At 42.6% G+C, this 13,355-nt stretch overlaps 1 protein-coding gene across 1 annotated transcript in view; it reads right to left on the minus strand.

Moving 5' to 3' along the window:
* Positions 1–591: 591 nt before the first annotated feature.
* The window catches only part of LOC140200569 (uncharacterized), a 556,670-nt gene continuing 543,906 nt past the window's right edge, over positions 592–13,355 (minus strand). Inside the window, exons 12-16 of the mRNA XM_072264083.1 lie at positions 12,738–12,836; positions 10,670–10,747; positions 8,942–8,995; positions 5,012–5,055; positions 592–1,903 (exon numbers count right to left, since the gene is read on the minus strand). Coding sequence (XP_072120184.1) covers positions 1,835–1,903; positions 5,012–5,055; positions 8,942–8,995; positions 10,670–10,747; positions 12,738–12,836 — 344 coding nt within the window. The 3' untranslated portion in view covers positions 592–1,834. The remainder of the gene's footprint in view (positions 1,904–5,011; positions 5,056–8,941; positions 8,996–10,669; positions 10,748–12,737; positions 12,837–13,355) is intronic.

Raw genomic sequence — 13,355 nt, forward strand, 5'->3', positions numbered from 1 at the left:
AGAAAACTCTCATGTTGATTTGGTCTGCATTCCTTCTCAATAATGCAAACCTTGTAGAGAGTGAGGGACCTTTGCAGGCATGGAGAAGATCTATTGCTGTAAGCTTCCATAAATAAAAATACTTTTTACCTGCAAATTTTACCCCGTGCTTTGAAATGATAAACTATCATGTCAATCTTTAAACTAAATATAAGCACACTCTGAATTGTCAGTTTAGTCGGGATCATGCTCTCTTGAATACACATTGGTTTATCCTTCTATAGAAATCACACCTCCCTGTCTTCTGTTTGTAAATTCCATTTGTTTCCCACACAATTAATCTGGCTATTCATCAAGAGGACTCCATTGGTTGCCTCTACAAAATGTACTGTAATTACTCAATAAACACACTTTGTCAGTGAATTTTAAACATGCTGCACCAACCACCAAGGGCTGCAGGCATATCGTGTCTTCTCCAAGTCCCTCCAAGTCACTTCGAATCCTAATGTGGAAACACATTCAGTGGCCACTTTAATAGGTATACTGTACAGCTGCTCATCAACACAAATATCTAATTTGCCAATCATGTGGCAGCAACTCAATGCATCAAAACATGCAGACATGGTCAAGAGGTTTAATTGTTGTTGACAGCAAACAGCACAATGGGGAAGAAATTTGATCTAAGTGACTTTGACCATGGAATGATTGCTGGTGCCGGAACAGTTGATTTGAGCATCTCAGAATCTGCTGATTTCCTGAGAATTTCATGCAGATCAGTCTCTAAAGTTTACAAAGAATGGCACAAAAGCAAAATAAAAACATCCCGTAGCTGCCAGTTCTGTGGATGAATACACCTTGTTAATGAGAGAGGTCAGAGGAGAATGGTCAACTTTGTTCAAGTTGACAAACTTCAAGCTACATTTATCAAAGAAGTGACAATAACTTAAATAACCACACAATACAACAGTGGTGAGCAGAAGAGCATCTCTGAACACACAACACAACAACCTTGAAATGGAGGGGTTACAGCAGCAAAAGACCATAAACATACACTCAGTGGCCGCTTTATTTAGCACAGGAGGTACCTAATAAAGTGGTGACTGAGTGTATATTGTCATTCTTCCATTATCTTTAGGTCAGAATCATTTACTTTCTCACCAGTAGTGGACAGTACACTCACTAGGAGGACCTCAATGAATCAAGAATGGAGCTCGCCACCACCTTCCACATTTAGTTTTCAATAGGCTTTATCCTTTCACCAGCATAGATTAGATGACTAAGTGTACACAAAGGCCAGACCTGTTGTAAATAGGCTAGTGTCCTTCATAGCGCTTTCATCTAACCCTGTCGTGCTTTATTGAAATCATTATTGTTTATCACGACGAGTTCTGAAATACTAAAGACTAGCTTTTATTTGTTACATTTACATCAAAACATTGAAACATAAAGTGAAATGTGTCATTTTGCATAAATGACAACACAGACCAAGGATTGTGCAGAAGGCAGCCCACAAGTGTTGCCACGCTTCTGACACCAATATAACATGCCCACGATTCATACTAGTTGTATTGGTAACAAATGTGCCCGCACCATTTAATCTACCTTGCATAATGACGCTGTTCTTTTTTTCGCACATAGTATCTATAGAAATTGAAACAAAATACTGAAATTGTTTTTAAAGAAATGATCTCATTTGTAAGTCAGAAGTGACAACGAGATGATTGAATTATGTTAACTCAGGGCAAATATATTCGTGAATGTACATCACAAACCTAAAATATAAAAAATAATTTCAAAATATACTACTTTCCACATATCGACTCCAAGCCCTTCCTTTCTGTTCTCGGAAGATTGTTCATTTCTGTTTTTTTGTTATCTGTGTATAGATAACAGATGAGACATTGTCATTTGAAGAAGGCAGGTTCTGAAGGAGAAAGAAAAACCAGTTATACCCAGTGACCACATTATTAGGTACAGTATATCTACACATTAATGCAAATATCTAATCAGCCAATCATGTTGCAGCAACACAATAAGAACATAAAAAATAGGAGCAGGAGTAGGCCATCTGTCCCATTGAGCCTGTTCTGCCAATCAATAAGATCATAACTGATTTGACCATGGACTCATCTCCACCTACCTGCCTTTTCCCCATAACCCTTCATTCCCATCAAATGTATGAAAGCATGCAGACATGGTCAAGTGGTTCATTTGTTGTTGTTCAGACCAAATATCAAAATGGGGAAGAAGTGTGATCTAAGTGACTTTGACTGTGGAATGTTGGTGCTGGACCGTTGATTTGAGTATCTCAGAAACTTCTGATCTCCAGGGATTATCAGACACAACAGTCTCTAGAGTAGTGGTCACCAACCCTTTTAAGCCTAAGATCCCCCACTTTGACCTTAGTGAAAAGCAAGATCTACCTACTAAATCATTTAGAGAAAAAACAGCTCAGATTGTACTTCCAATCTGAGGCCTTTTATTTGGGCTAATTGTATTTGAATTACACAAAATACATTTGTCAAACTTTCAAATTAATTCAAACAAGAAAATACTGTAACTAGCATATCAAACAGGCTATAGCTGTCTTTCTTTAAGAATATTACAATACTTCACACCTTTAATTCTAAATTTCATTATTTATTTTTATTTCAACACAAAAAATAAATGAATAAAAATTGACTGTTGCACTCAGTGTGATGACCGGGGCTGAATACTTTCTGTTGGTTCCCTGAAATTTAGCTCATAACTACAGACAGCCAGTCTGAGACAGTCTGTGAGGTGTCTGTCAGTAAGACAGCTCCTGTACTTAGATTTAATAATTTTCATCTGTGAAAATGCAATTTCACATAGATAAGTTGACCCAAAGTAGACACTGATTTTTAGTGCTATAAAACCACCATGCACACCCATCAGTTGTAATTGCCACACGTTTATGGATGAGGATGTCATTTTCACGGACATATTTTTTAAACTCATTGTAAATATCCTCACCTCTCATTCTCTCCTTTAATTGCAAAAGAGTGAGGAAGTTCTCTTTTGTTATAAAATCCTGGAAAGCCATTCTGACAAATACAACAAGCTGAGCTGTTTGCATTACATCCAGGGATTCATTGAACTGCAGTGAAAAATATTCACCAAGTGACAAGTCAATCCACGAACTCTGACAGTGACTCTACCCTCCTTGTCACTGTTGCAGGGCCAAGCGGTATATTATGTATTGCGGTTGTGATGTCGCTTTTGTTTTTAAAGTCAGTAATAACAGTCTCTGCGGTAATGGCCATTGCTTCCTTGAATAAATCGCCATCTGTAAAAGGCTTCTAGTGTTTAGCCAAAAGGTGACTTACACAAAATGGTGTTTCAATAGCAGCCTTATTTTGAGCAGCATGTTTTGTGAAAACGATTGCTGGGCCTTCAACCAAGATTTCAGCTCCTTAACTTTCCTGGCACAAATTGCACTCTTTGCGGGGTAGGTGTCTTTAAACTTCTGGTGGTTGGTGTTGTGGTGCCGCTCCAGATTCCCTCTTTTAGTCAGTGCTTGTGTTTGGTGGCACAACATACATACGCAATTGTCTTTCGCCAAGGTACATAGAAATTCCTCTTCCCATTCTGGATGGAATTTGTACGTTTTTGCTTTCTTTCATGGAGCCTCTGCCATGCTATCAGGTTATCACGAGCAAGCGCCATATATTGATGTTTGCGACAGTCTGTACTCTTATCTAATCTAATTGGTCACTTTGATGCAGCAGAGGCTATGCTGAAAACGTGGTGCGTGGCGGGGGAGCTACACACATGCTCACTGGGCAGAAAGAACGGAACTAAAACCCCGCAACCTGGAAACAATCTCTCTTTACAAACAGCTTTCAGTAGCGAAAGTATTCCTATATTACTATTATTCGAATTAGTATTACTAATTTTATAATGCTCACATTACAACAGTATTTGTGTATTTATTTTTGATTTTTTTCAGGATCTACTGGGAAAGTCTCAAAGATCGACCGGTCGATTGCGATCGACGGTTTGGTGACCTAGAGGTTAGAGAATCGTGTGAAAAACAAAAAAAAAATCACTGAGCTGTAGTTCTGTGGTCAAAAGTGACTTGTTAAGGAGAGAGAGCAGAGGAGAATGGCCAGACTGATTCAGGCTGACAGGAAGGCAACAGTAACTCAAATAACTACTTGTTACAGAGGTGGTGGCTCTTTAAGGTTGTCCTAGTTGGTGAAGGAGGTGGTGGGAGGGTAGTGGGTATAAGCTTCCACTACTTACTAAATGCTCCCAATGACATGCGTCCCAAATACTGAAGTCTTTGACAACAATCCAGCACCTGGCTTTCACGTGTGGCTCAGCTGCTAAGCCTGACAGAACCATTTTGGACTGAAAGGAGAAGGGGCAAAGACAGGTTACTGGCATCTTAAAACCAGTCACTTTGGGCAGATGGGGCTTGTCAGCTGTGGTTGGTGGCTAATCTAGGATAAGGAAAACTCTGATTTCATACCTCCGCTGCCTTGTGGCTGTACCCACTCATAGGGAAGGAGTAAATTTCAAGGAAAAATCTGGAACTGCATTCCCGAAGTCCGTACAATGAATTCATTTTTGCCTGGCAACTCTTCCAAAGCCACTGGTGCCAAACAGCTTCAGTCTTTGCTATTCCTTTGGATTAATCAGCTGCATGGAGAGGGAGAGCCTGCTGTATGGGCAACAGCTTGTTCTCCGTATTGTACTGCTCTAGCTTCCATATCAACTTCAAACCAGCTGGGTTGCAACATCCGTGGTCGACCTCAACCAGTGGAGGCCATCACCAAGGTGGTGTGCAGAACCTTGAAATGGATGGGCTACAGCAGCAGAAGGCCATGATCAGACACTCAATGGCCACTTTATTAGGTGCAGGATGTACCTAATAAACTGGACATTGAGTGTATATTTAAGCCAGTTGATATTTCATCTGTTTAGATCTGTAAACAACTTCACAAATTTGATCTGGAAATTAATATTTGTTGGACTTGGTACTTCAACAACAGACCAATGTACTTACAGTATCTGACACTTGATTGTAGGATAGTGTGGCATGTCTCTCCCCTGTGATAATTGCAAACATCACAATTAAAAGATGACAGTAGTGGATCACACTGACAAAGGAAGTGACAAATAGAATACAAATGTCCTAAACTGACTGCATTACTCTCTCCTGACAAAACATAAGCAAAAAATTCAATCGCTCATTTAACACACATCAAAGTTGCTGGTGAACGCAGCAGGCCAGGCAGCATCTCTAGGAAGAGGTACAGTCGATGTTTCAGGCCGAGACCCTTCGTCAGGACTAACTGAAGGAAGAGCTAGTAAGAGATTTGAGAGGGGGAGGGGGAGATCCAAAATGATAGGATAAGACAGGAGGGGGAGGGATGGAGCCAAGAGCTGGACGGGTGATTGGCAAAAGGGATACGAGAAGATCATGGGACAGGAGGTCCGGGAAGAAAGACAAGGGGGGCGGGAAACCCAGAGGATGGGCAAGGGGTATATTCAGAGGGACAGAGGGAGAAAAAGGAGAGTGAGAGAAAGAATGTGTGTATAAAAATAAATAACAGATGGGGTACGAGGGGGAGGTGGGGCATTAGCGGAAGTTAGAGAAGTCGATGTTCATGCCATCAGGTTGGAGGCTACCCAGACTGAATATAAGGTGTTGTTCCTCCAACCTGAGTGTGGCTTCATCTTTACAGTAGAGGAGGCCGTGGATAGACATGTCAGGATGGGAATGGGATGTGGAATTAAAATATGTGGCCACTGGGAGATCCTGCTTTCTCTGGCGGACAGAGTGTAGGTGTTCAGCAAAGCGGTCTCCCAGTCTGCGTCGGGTCTCGCCAGTATATAAAAGGCCACATTAGGAGCACCGGACGCAGTATATCACCCCAGCCGACTCACAGGTGAAGTGTTGCCTCACCTGGAAGGACTGTTTGGGGCCCTGAATGGTGGTAAGGGAGGAAGTGTAAGGGCATGTGCAGCACTTTTTCCATCTGAGTAGCCTCCAACCTGATGGGATGAACATAGACTTCTCTAACTTCCGCTAATGCCCCACCTCCCCTTTGTACCCCATCTGTTATTTATTTTTATACACACATTCTTTCTCTCACTCTCCTTTTTCTCCCTCTGTCCCTCTGAATATACCCCTTGCCCATCCTCTGGGTTCCCTGCCCCCCTTGTCTTTCTTCCTGGACCTCCTGTCCCATGATCTTCTCGTATCCCTTTTGCCAATCACCTGTCCAGCTCTTGGCTCCATCCCTCCCCCTCCTGTCTTCTCCTATCATTTTGGATCTCCCCCTCCCCCTCCCACTTTCAAATCTCTTACTAACTCTTCCTTCAGTTAGTCCTGACGAAGGGTCTCGGCCTGAAACGTCGACTGTTCCTCTTCCTAGAGATGCTGCCTGGCCTGCTGCATTCACCAGCAACTTTGATGTGTGTTGCTTGAATTTCCAGCATCTGCAGAATTCCTGTTGTCAATCGCTCATTTAATCAATTTGATTGATTGAAGTGCCGGGCCAAATTAGAAAGGTTGGGTATGGGGAGAATCGGCCGAGAGCGTATCAAAGTGGCAGGGCCCAGGTCTGCGAGTGAGGAACAACCTGAGGTTTGGGTGATTTAAGAGCCGGGCCAGATTGAAGTGGTCAGGGTGTCGGGGTCAGAGGCAAGGGATGGGTTGGATTAGCTTGGTGCCCAGTTAAATTTACTTGTCCCTGGGCTGCACTGAGGCTGCAGCCTGCAACTAATGGGCTCCTGAAATGGCTGTCGTGATGAGTGGCTTTGTGGCTGTGGACTCACTTTTGTGAATTTCAGTTCTGAAAGTTATTTGCTTACTCTTATTGTTTGTACAATTTTTTTTTTTCCTACTCATTAGATGTTAGACAGTCGTTTTTTTTTAAATGGTTACTTCAATTTTTTGGCTGACTGTAGGGAGACAAATCGCAAGGTTGTATATAGTATACATCCTGTCCATCCATCGTCGACATCGATGAAGTCCTCGACACCAGATGGTATCGGGACTAGTGCGTGATTTGGATTTAAGTGAGGGAGAGTTGCGCAGCATCGGCCTCACTCTCTCTTCCCAATTCCCATCTGGATCCAGTGGCAAGACAGAGCCGAGACGGCTGGAGATGGGACTAGGCGCAGTGGATGACCAGGACGTCTTCAGTATCTTGTCCTGCTCTACACGTTCCAGGACGCTTGCAGAGATCGCCTTCTTGACTGTTGGACCTTCCATTGGTCTCGTCCGCTCAATCTGCCGGAGTCTGTCTTCACATGCTGGGATAGTCAACTCCCTATCTCACCGAGGGTTTGAGACCCGACGGCTACCCTCACCTGGTTTAGCCGGCTTGTTGAAGCCATTGCCTGGGGTGTGGCCGCTGTCGTATGCAAACAGCTACGGGGAGCCACAGGTGAGAGCTCAGTGCCAAGTGGGGACCAAAGGTAGACTAACCGCCTTGAAAAGGACGCAACATGTTCCCCCACCAGAGGTGCTACCCCTCCCTGACACCCCATACTTTGATAATAAATGTACTTTGAACTTTGAATTTCCAGAAAACTTCTTTCCATCCATCTGGGTAAAACATACACGAACCTCAGTGAGCTACAGGGATAGTTGTAAATGAACCAAACTTTCCATGATTCTTGGATGACTCTGGGTCAGTGAGGAGTTGTGAATGTGATTTCATTTCCACAGTGGCCTGTGTGGCCAAACTGGGTGTATTTAAGGGAGAGATTAATAGGTTCTTGATTGTTTAGTGGTTTAAGAATTACAGGGTGAATGTATTTGTGAAAAGAATCAGACATTGTTTGAATAGTGGAGCAAACCTGATGGGCCATATGACCGAATCCTGCTTCTCTGTCTGATGGTTTTGAGGTCGAATGGAAGAGCGAGAGATCGGAGACTTGCATGGAACCATATAGTGAAATATCAAACAGGAGAAGGTCAACAGGTGCTGGAATTCCAAGGCTACACATACAAAGTGCTGGAGGAACTCAGCAGATCAGGCAGCATCTATGGAAATGAATAAGCAGTCGACATTTCGAGCTGAGACCCTTCATCAGGAAAGGGGAAGATGCCAAAATAAAAAGGTGGGGGAAGGGGAGTTAGGATATCTGGAAGGTGAAAATTGAAGCCAGTTGGGTTGGAAAGATAAAGGAATGGAGAAGAAGGAATCTGATAGGAGAGGAGAGTGGACCATAGTAGAAAGGAAAAGTGGGAGGGGATAGTCAGGTGAGAAGATGTATGAGACCAGAGTGGGGAATAGAAGAAGAGGGGAGGGGGAGATATTGATATTTATGCCATCAGGTTGGAGGCTGCCCAGACAGAATACAAAAAGTTGCTCCTCCACCCTGAAGGTGGCCTCATCTTGACCTAAGAGAGGGTCATGGACCGACATGTTGGAACAGGAATCAGAATCAGGATTAAAATATTTGGCCACCGGGAAGTTCCACTTTTGGTTGATTTGATTTGCCGCAAAAAGTAGCCGTCATCCACTAGGTTGATTTCACACAGCAACACAGTGAAATGTATCATTTGCATCGAATCAAATCAAGTCAAACTAGCTAGGATTTTTAATGATGCTGATGATATGGACAGGAGATCAGACATAAGTCACATTTACTAATTCAGAATTGTGCTGACTAACTTTATCTGTCTTCCGAGGACACAACTGTGTCTTGGGTTGGCACTCGACCAGCAACATTGCAACGTTGTGTTGCAATATCAGCCCAGATGTTCGTGCTTGTATCTGTGGGGGGAGACTGGACCTGCACAGAGAAGGCTGGGTTATGGACTGAGCCTCAGCTGACTGTCCCACAGTGTGTTAAGGGGTGAGCGAGGAGCTTTACCCCAGGACGGCCATATGAGGGCCCCAAAGCGTTTCAGACTCATCACCAACAATCCTCATCCTGACAAAAAAAATTTTAAAAAATCAAACAATTTTATCACCTGGCGCATTTTTCTCGAAGCAGATGGATGCATAATGAATACTTTCCTCTGTGTCTGCAGGGACAAAATAGAAACAAAGATGATAAAGATAAAGATTAGTTTCATTTGTACATGAACATAGAAACATTGAAACGTACAGTGAAACGTGTTGTTTGTGTCAACAACCAACACAGTCCGAGCTTGTACTGCCATGCTTTCCGCACCACATAACCTGATTAATGAGGGCATGAAGGATTCTGGAGAGAAGGCAAGATACTGTGGCTGAGAGGGAAATAGATTAGCCGTGATGAAATGGCAGATCATACTCGATAGGCCAAATGGCCCAGTTCTTTTTCTATATCTTGTGGTCTTATGGTCTAATACAGATTGTGTTGCTCCATATTTATTAAATGGAATATATTCAAAACAGGATTAATTCATTTATTTTTCTCTGTTTTCATTCAGCCACCTCTCTCACCTCTGACTTGATTTTATTTCCACAGGATATATAATTCTCCAGGATATAAATTCACCTGTGATGCTGTATATTAGATGCTGAAAATCTGTATGGTCACATCATGTCTTGGATGATGCACGGGCAGAGTTTGGGTTCATTCAGCTTATATGCTCTGGAGCTGATAAGAATAAGAGGGGATCTCATGGAAACCAACAGATTCCAACAAACTGCTCCAGGAAGGATGTTTCCTGCAGCAGAGACTTCAAGACAGGATCAGAGTTTAAAACAGGAGTCATTGAGGACTGCAGTGGGGAATTTCCAGACAAAATGAGCGATGTGAATTCTCCACTGGTTGACGTCAGATCATTAAATATATTCATAGAGTTAGATTTGGACAATAGGAATTAAATAATATAAGGAGAAAGCTGGAATTTGGAAAGAGATTTTTCATATTTTAAAAAATCAGAATGATCTGCTTTATTAAAATATCAAATTTTTCAAGAAAGCCTGCTCTGTTGTTCATGCATATTCAGAAATACCACCTAATTTCTGGAGAAAGCAACACTGTCTAATATGGCATGCTCAGACTGCACTGACACTTTGACTGATCATATTCAGTGATTCCAGACACACTGAAGTACTGCTGAAGTGTGGTGGAGGTATTCAATAGTGGATGAGATCTCATGAAATGGACGGTCACTTTCAGAGGGCAGGTAATGTGGACTCGTTCTGCAGCCACCAACCAAGCTGTCCATTTACCAGAAGTATGATCACATTGTGTGTGTTTATTTATTTATTGATTGAGATACAGTGCGGAATTGGCCCTTCTGGCCCTTCGAGCCACACTGCCCAGCAGTCTCCTGATTTAACCTGAGCATAACCACGGGACAACTTACAATGACCAGTTAACCTACCAACCAGCACATCTTTGGACTGTGGGAGTAAACGAGAGCACCCAGAGGAAACACACGTGGTCACGGGGGGAAAGTATAAACTCCTTACAGGCAGCAGCAGGATTTGAACGCGGATTGTCCATTCGGTAAAGTGTTGTGGTTTATCTATATTGGAGTTTTGTAGAATGTAGAGAGAGCCCTATGCTGTATGAAGAAGACTGGGAGGAAGTGAAGGGTAGTCGACACGAGACAGAGCATTGGATTGATCAGTCAGTTTTGTGCTTGAGATTCAATTTCTCTAAATATGCATTTTAATTGCAAACCTGCAAACTGTTGAGTGAGTAATTGCACAAAAGTACAAGGAGAGAAATTCATTGAATGAGAGATTGATCTATTTACCTTCTTGTTTTGCCTTCCTCCTCACAGACATATATTCAGCAATATGGCTGGTCTCAGGCTCCAGAATCTCATTAGTTCCTGGAAACATAGAAACATAGAAACATAGAAAACCTACAGCACAATACAGGCCCTTCGGCCCACAAAGCTGTGCCAAAGATGTCCTTACCTTAGAACTACCTAGGCTTACCCATAGCCCGCTATTTTTCTAAGCTCCATGTATCCATCCAGGAGTCTCTTGAAAGATCCTATTGTATCCACCTCCACCACTGTCGGTCCAAGGAGAAAAGGCAGAGTTCACTCAACCGATTCTCATAATGTATGCTCCCCAATCCAGGCAACAGCCTTGTAAACAACAGACATCAAAGTTGCTGGTGAACGCAGCAGGCCAGGCAGCATCTCTAGGAAGAGGTACAGTTGATGTTTCAGGCCGAGACCCTGAAGGGGTCGGCCTGAAACGTCGACTGTACCTCTTCCTAGAGATGCTGCCTGGCCTGCTGTGTTCACCAGCAACTTTGATGTGTGTTGCTTGAATTTCCAGCATCTGCAGAATTCCTTGTGTTAACATCCTTGTAAATCTCCTCTGCACCCTTTCTATGGTTTGCATGTCCTTCCTGTAGTGAGGTGACCAGAACTGAGCACAGTACTCCAAGTGGGGTCTGACCAGGGTCCTATATAACTGCAACATTACCTCTCGGCTCTTAAACTAAATCCCACGATTGATTGAAGACCAATGTACCATATGCCTTCTCAACCACAAGGTCAACCTGTGTAGCCACTTTGAGTGTCCTATGGACTTGGACCCCAAGATCCCTCTGATCCTCCACACTGCCAAGAGTCTTACTATTAACGCTATATTCTGCCATCATACTTGACCTACCAAAATAAACCACCTCACACTTATCTGGGTTGAACTCCATCTGCCACTTTTCATCCCCATTTTGCATCCTATCATTTAAGCATTTCATTTCATTGGCTTGATTTTCAAGAAGCAATCCTGAGAAAATAGTGCCCTATTAATAATGACAGCCACCAGAATAAGGAGTAATACTGTACGATCAGAGTATTAATAACGATTGCTGGAGGCATTTAATGTTACAATGATAGTATGGGGATTAATTCAGAGAGTTAGTGGAAACATGCTGTACCAGACTACACATTAATACATCGTGGAAGGTCCAGGTCAATTCCCAGTTTGGAATTCCAGTAACACAGAATGAATGAACTTCAACAGGTTTTTTATTGGGTAAATGTGACATATCTTAACAGCAGTAGGTTGAGTCGTGGTTATTGTCTGCCGAGAACTATAGTAAATGCTTTCTGATCCAGCATTTTTTCAGCTAACGTACTCCAGTCTTTGGCATGTCAGAGGGGGAGCTGAAGCCAATGAATGGGCAGCACTGACAGAAAGGCTAGGTCAGTGGTGGGGTAGGATCGAGGGAGCAGTCAGGAGGTTGGAGTGTCAGTATTAATGAGTGACCAGGCTCACAGATGTACTGCCTACCAGCCGGCAGTTTGTACAGAATTATGTACAGGATCGAAAGACTCATCATATGAGGAGCATTTGATTGCTCTGCGTCTGTACTCAATGGAACTCAGAAAAATTATGGGGGATCTTATTGAAACGCATAGCATGCTGAAAGACCTCAAAAGAGTAGAGTTGGGGGTGGGGTCTAAGACCACAGGACACAGACACAGAATAGAGGGACAACCATTTAGAACAGAGATGTGAGGAATTTCTTCAGTCAGAGGTTGTCACAGGTGTCTTGGAGTCTAAATCATTGAGTATATTTGAGGCAGAGTTGATAGGTACTTTATTAGTCAGGGCATGAAGGGAAATGGCGGGAAGGCAGGAGATTGGGCCAAGAGGGAAATAGATCAGCAATGATGAAATGGAGGAGCTGACTCGATGGGCAAATGGTCTAATTCTGCTCCTATATCTCATGGTTTTATAATGCCACAATTTTTCCATATTTGGAAGTTCTTTTAAGCTACAAAGGGAAGACAAACCTGCCGTGAGCAAATGGGACACAAAATTAAAATTCTTCTGATGTGTCTGTCAAGATGTTACCTTGTATAGGCTGGATTTCTTTTGTATTTGCATCAAGGTTGGAATGATCTTCTGTGTTCCTCTCTGTCCTTCGTGATTTCTGTCTTTGATTTTCCAACCCTGTACAGACAGAGAAGAACTCTTAAAATGCTTTCAGCATTTTTCTTTAAATTCAAAGTGTCATAGAGAAGTACAGCACAGAAACAGGCCCTTCGGCCCATCTAATCCATGCCTAAACCACTTATACTGCCTACTCCCAGTGACCTGGACCATAGACCTCCATATTCCTATTATCCATGTACCTATCCATAATTCGTTTCAATGTTGAAAGCAAACTCACATGAACCATTTGTGCTGGCAGCTTATTCTTCTTTCTCATAACCCTCTGAGTGAAGACATTTTCCTCTGTTCCTCTTAAACTTCTCAGCTTTCATCCTTAAGTGGAAAAAGCCTGCTTGCATTTAGCCTATCTATATCCCTCATAATTTTGTATACCTCTAATAAATCTCTTCTCAATCTCCTACATCCTAAAGAATATAATCCTAACCTCTTTATTCTTTCCTTATAACTCAGGTCCTCCAGAACTGGCAACATCCTTGTAAATTTTCTCTGTAGTCTTTCAACCTCGTTTACATTTTT

This window comes from Mobula birostris, chromosome 7, assembly GCF_030028105.1.
Source record: "Mobula birostris isolate sMobBir1 chromosome 7, sMobBir1.hap1, whole genome shotgun sequence".
Classification (NCBI taxonomy): Eukaryota; Metazoa; Chordata; class Chondrichthyes; order Myliobatiformes; family Myliobatidae; genus Mobula; species Mobula birostris.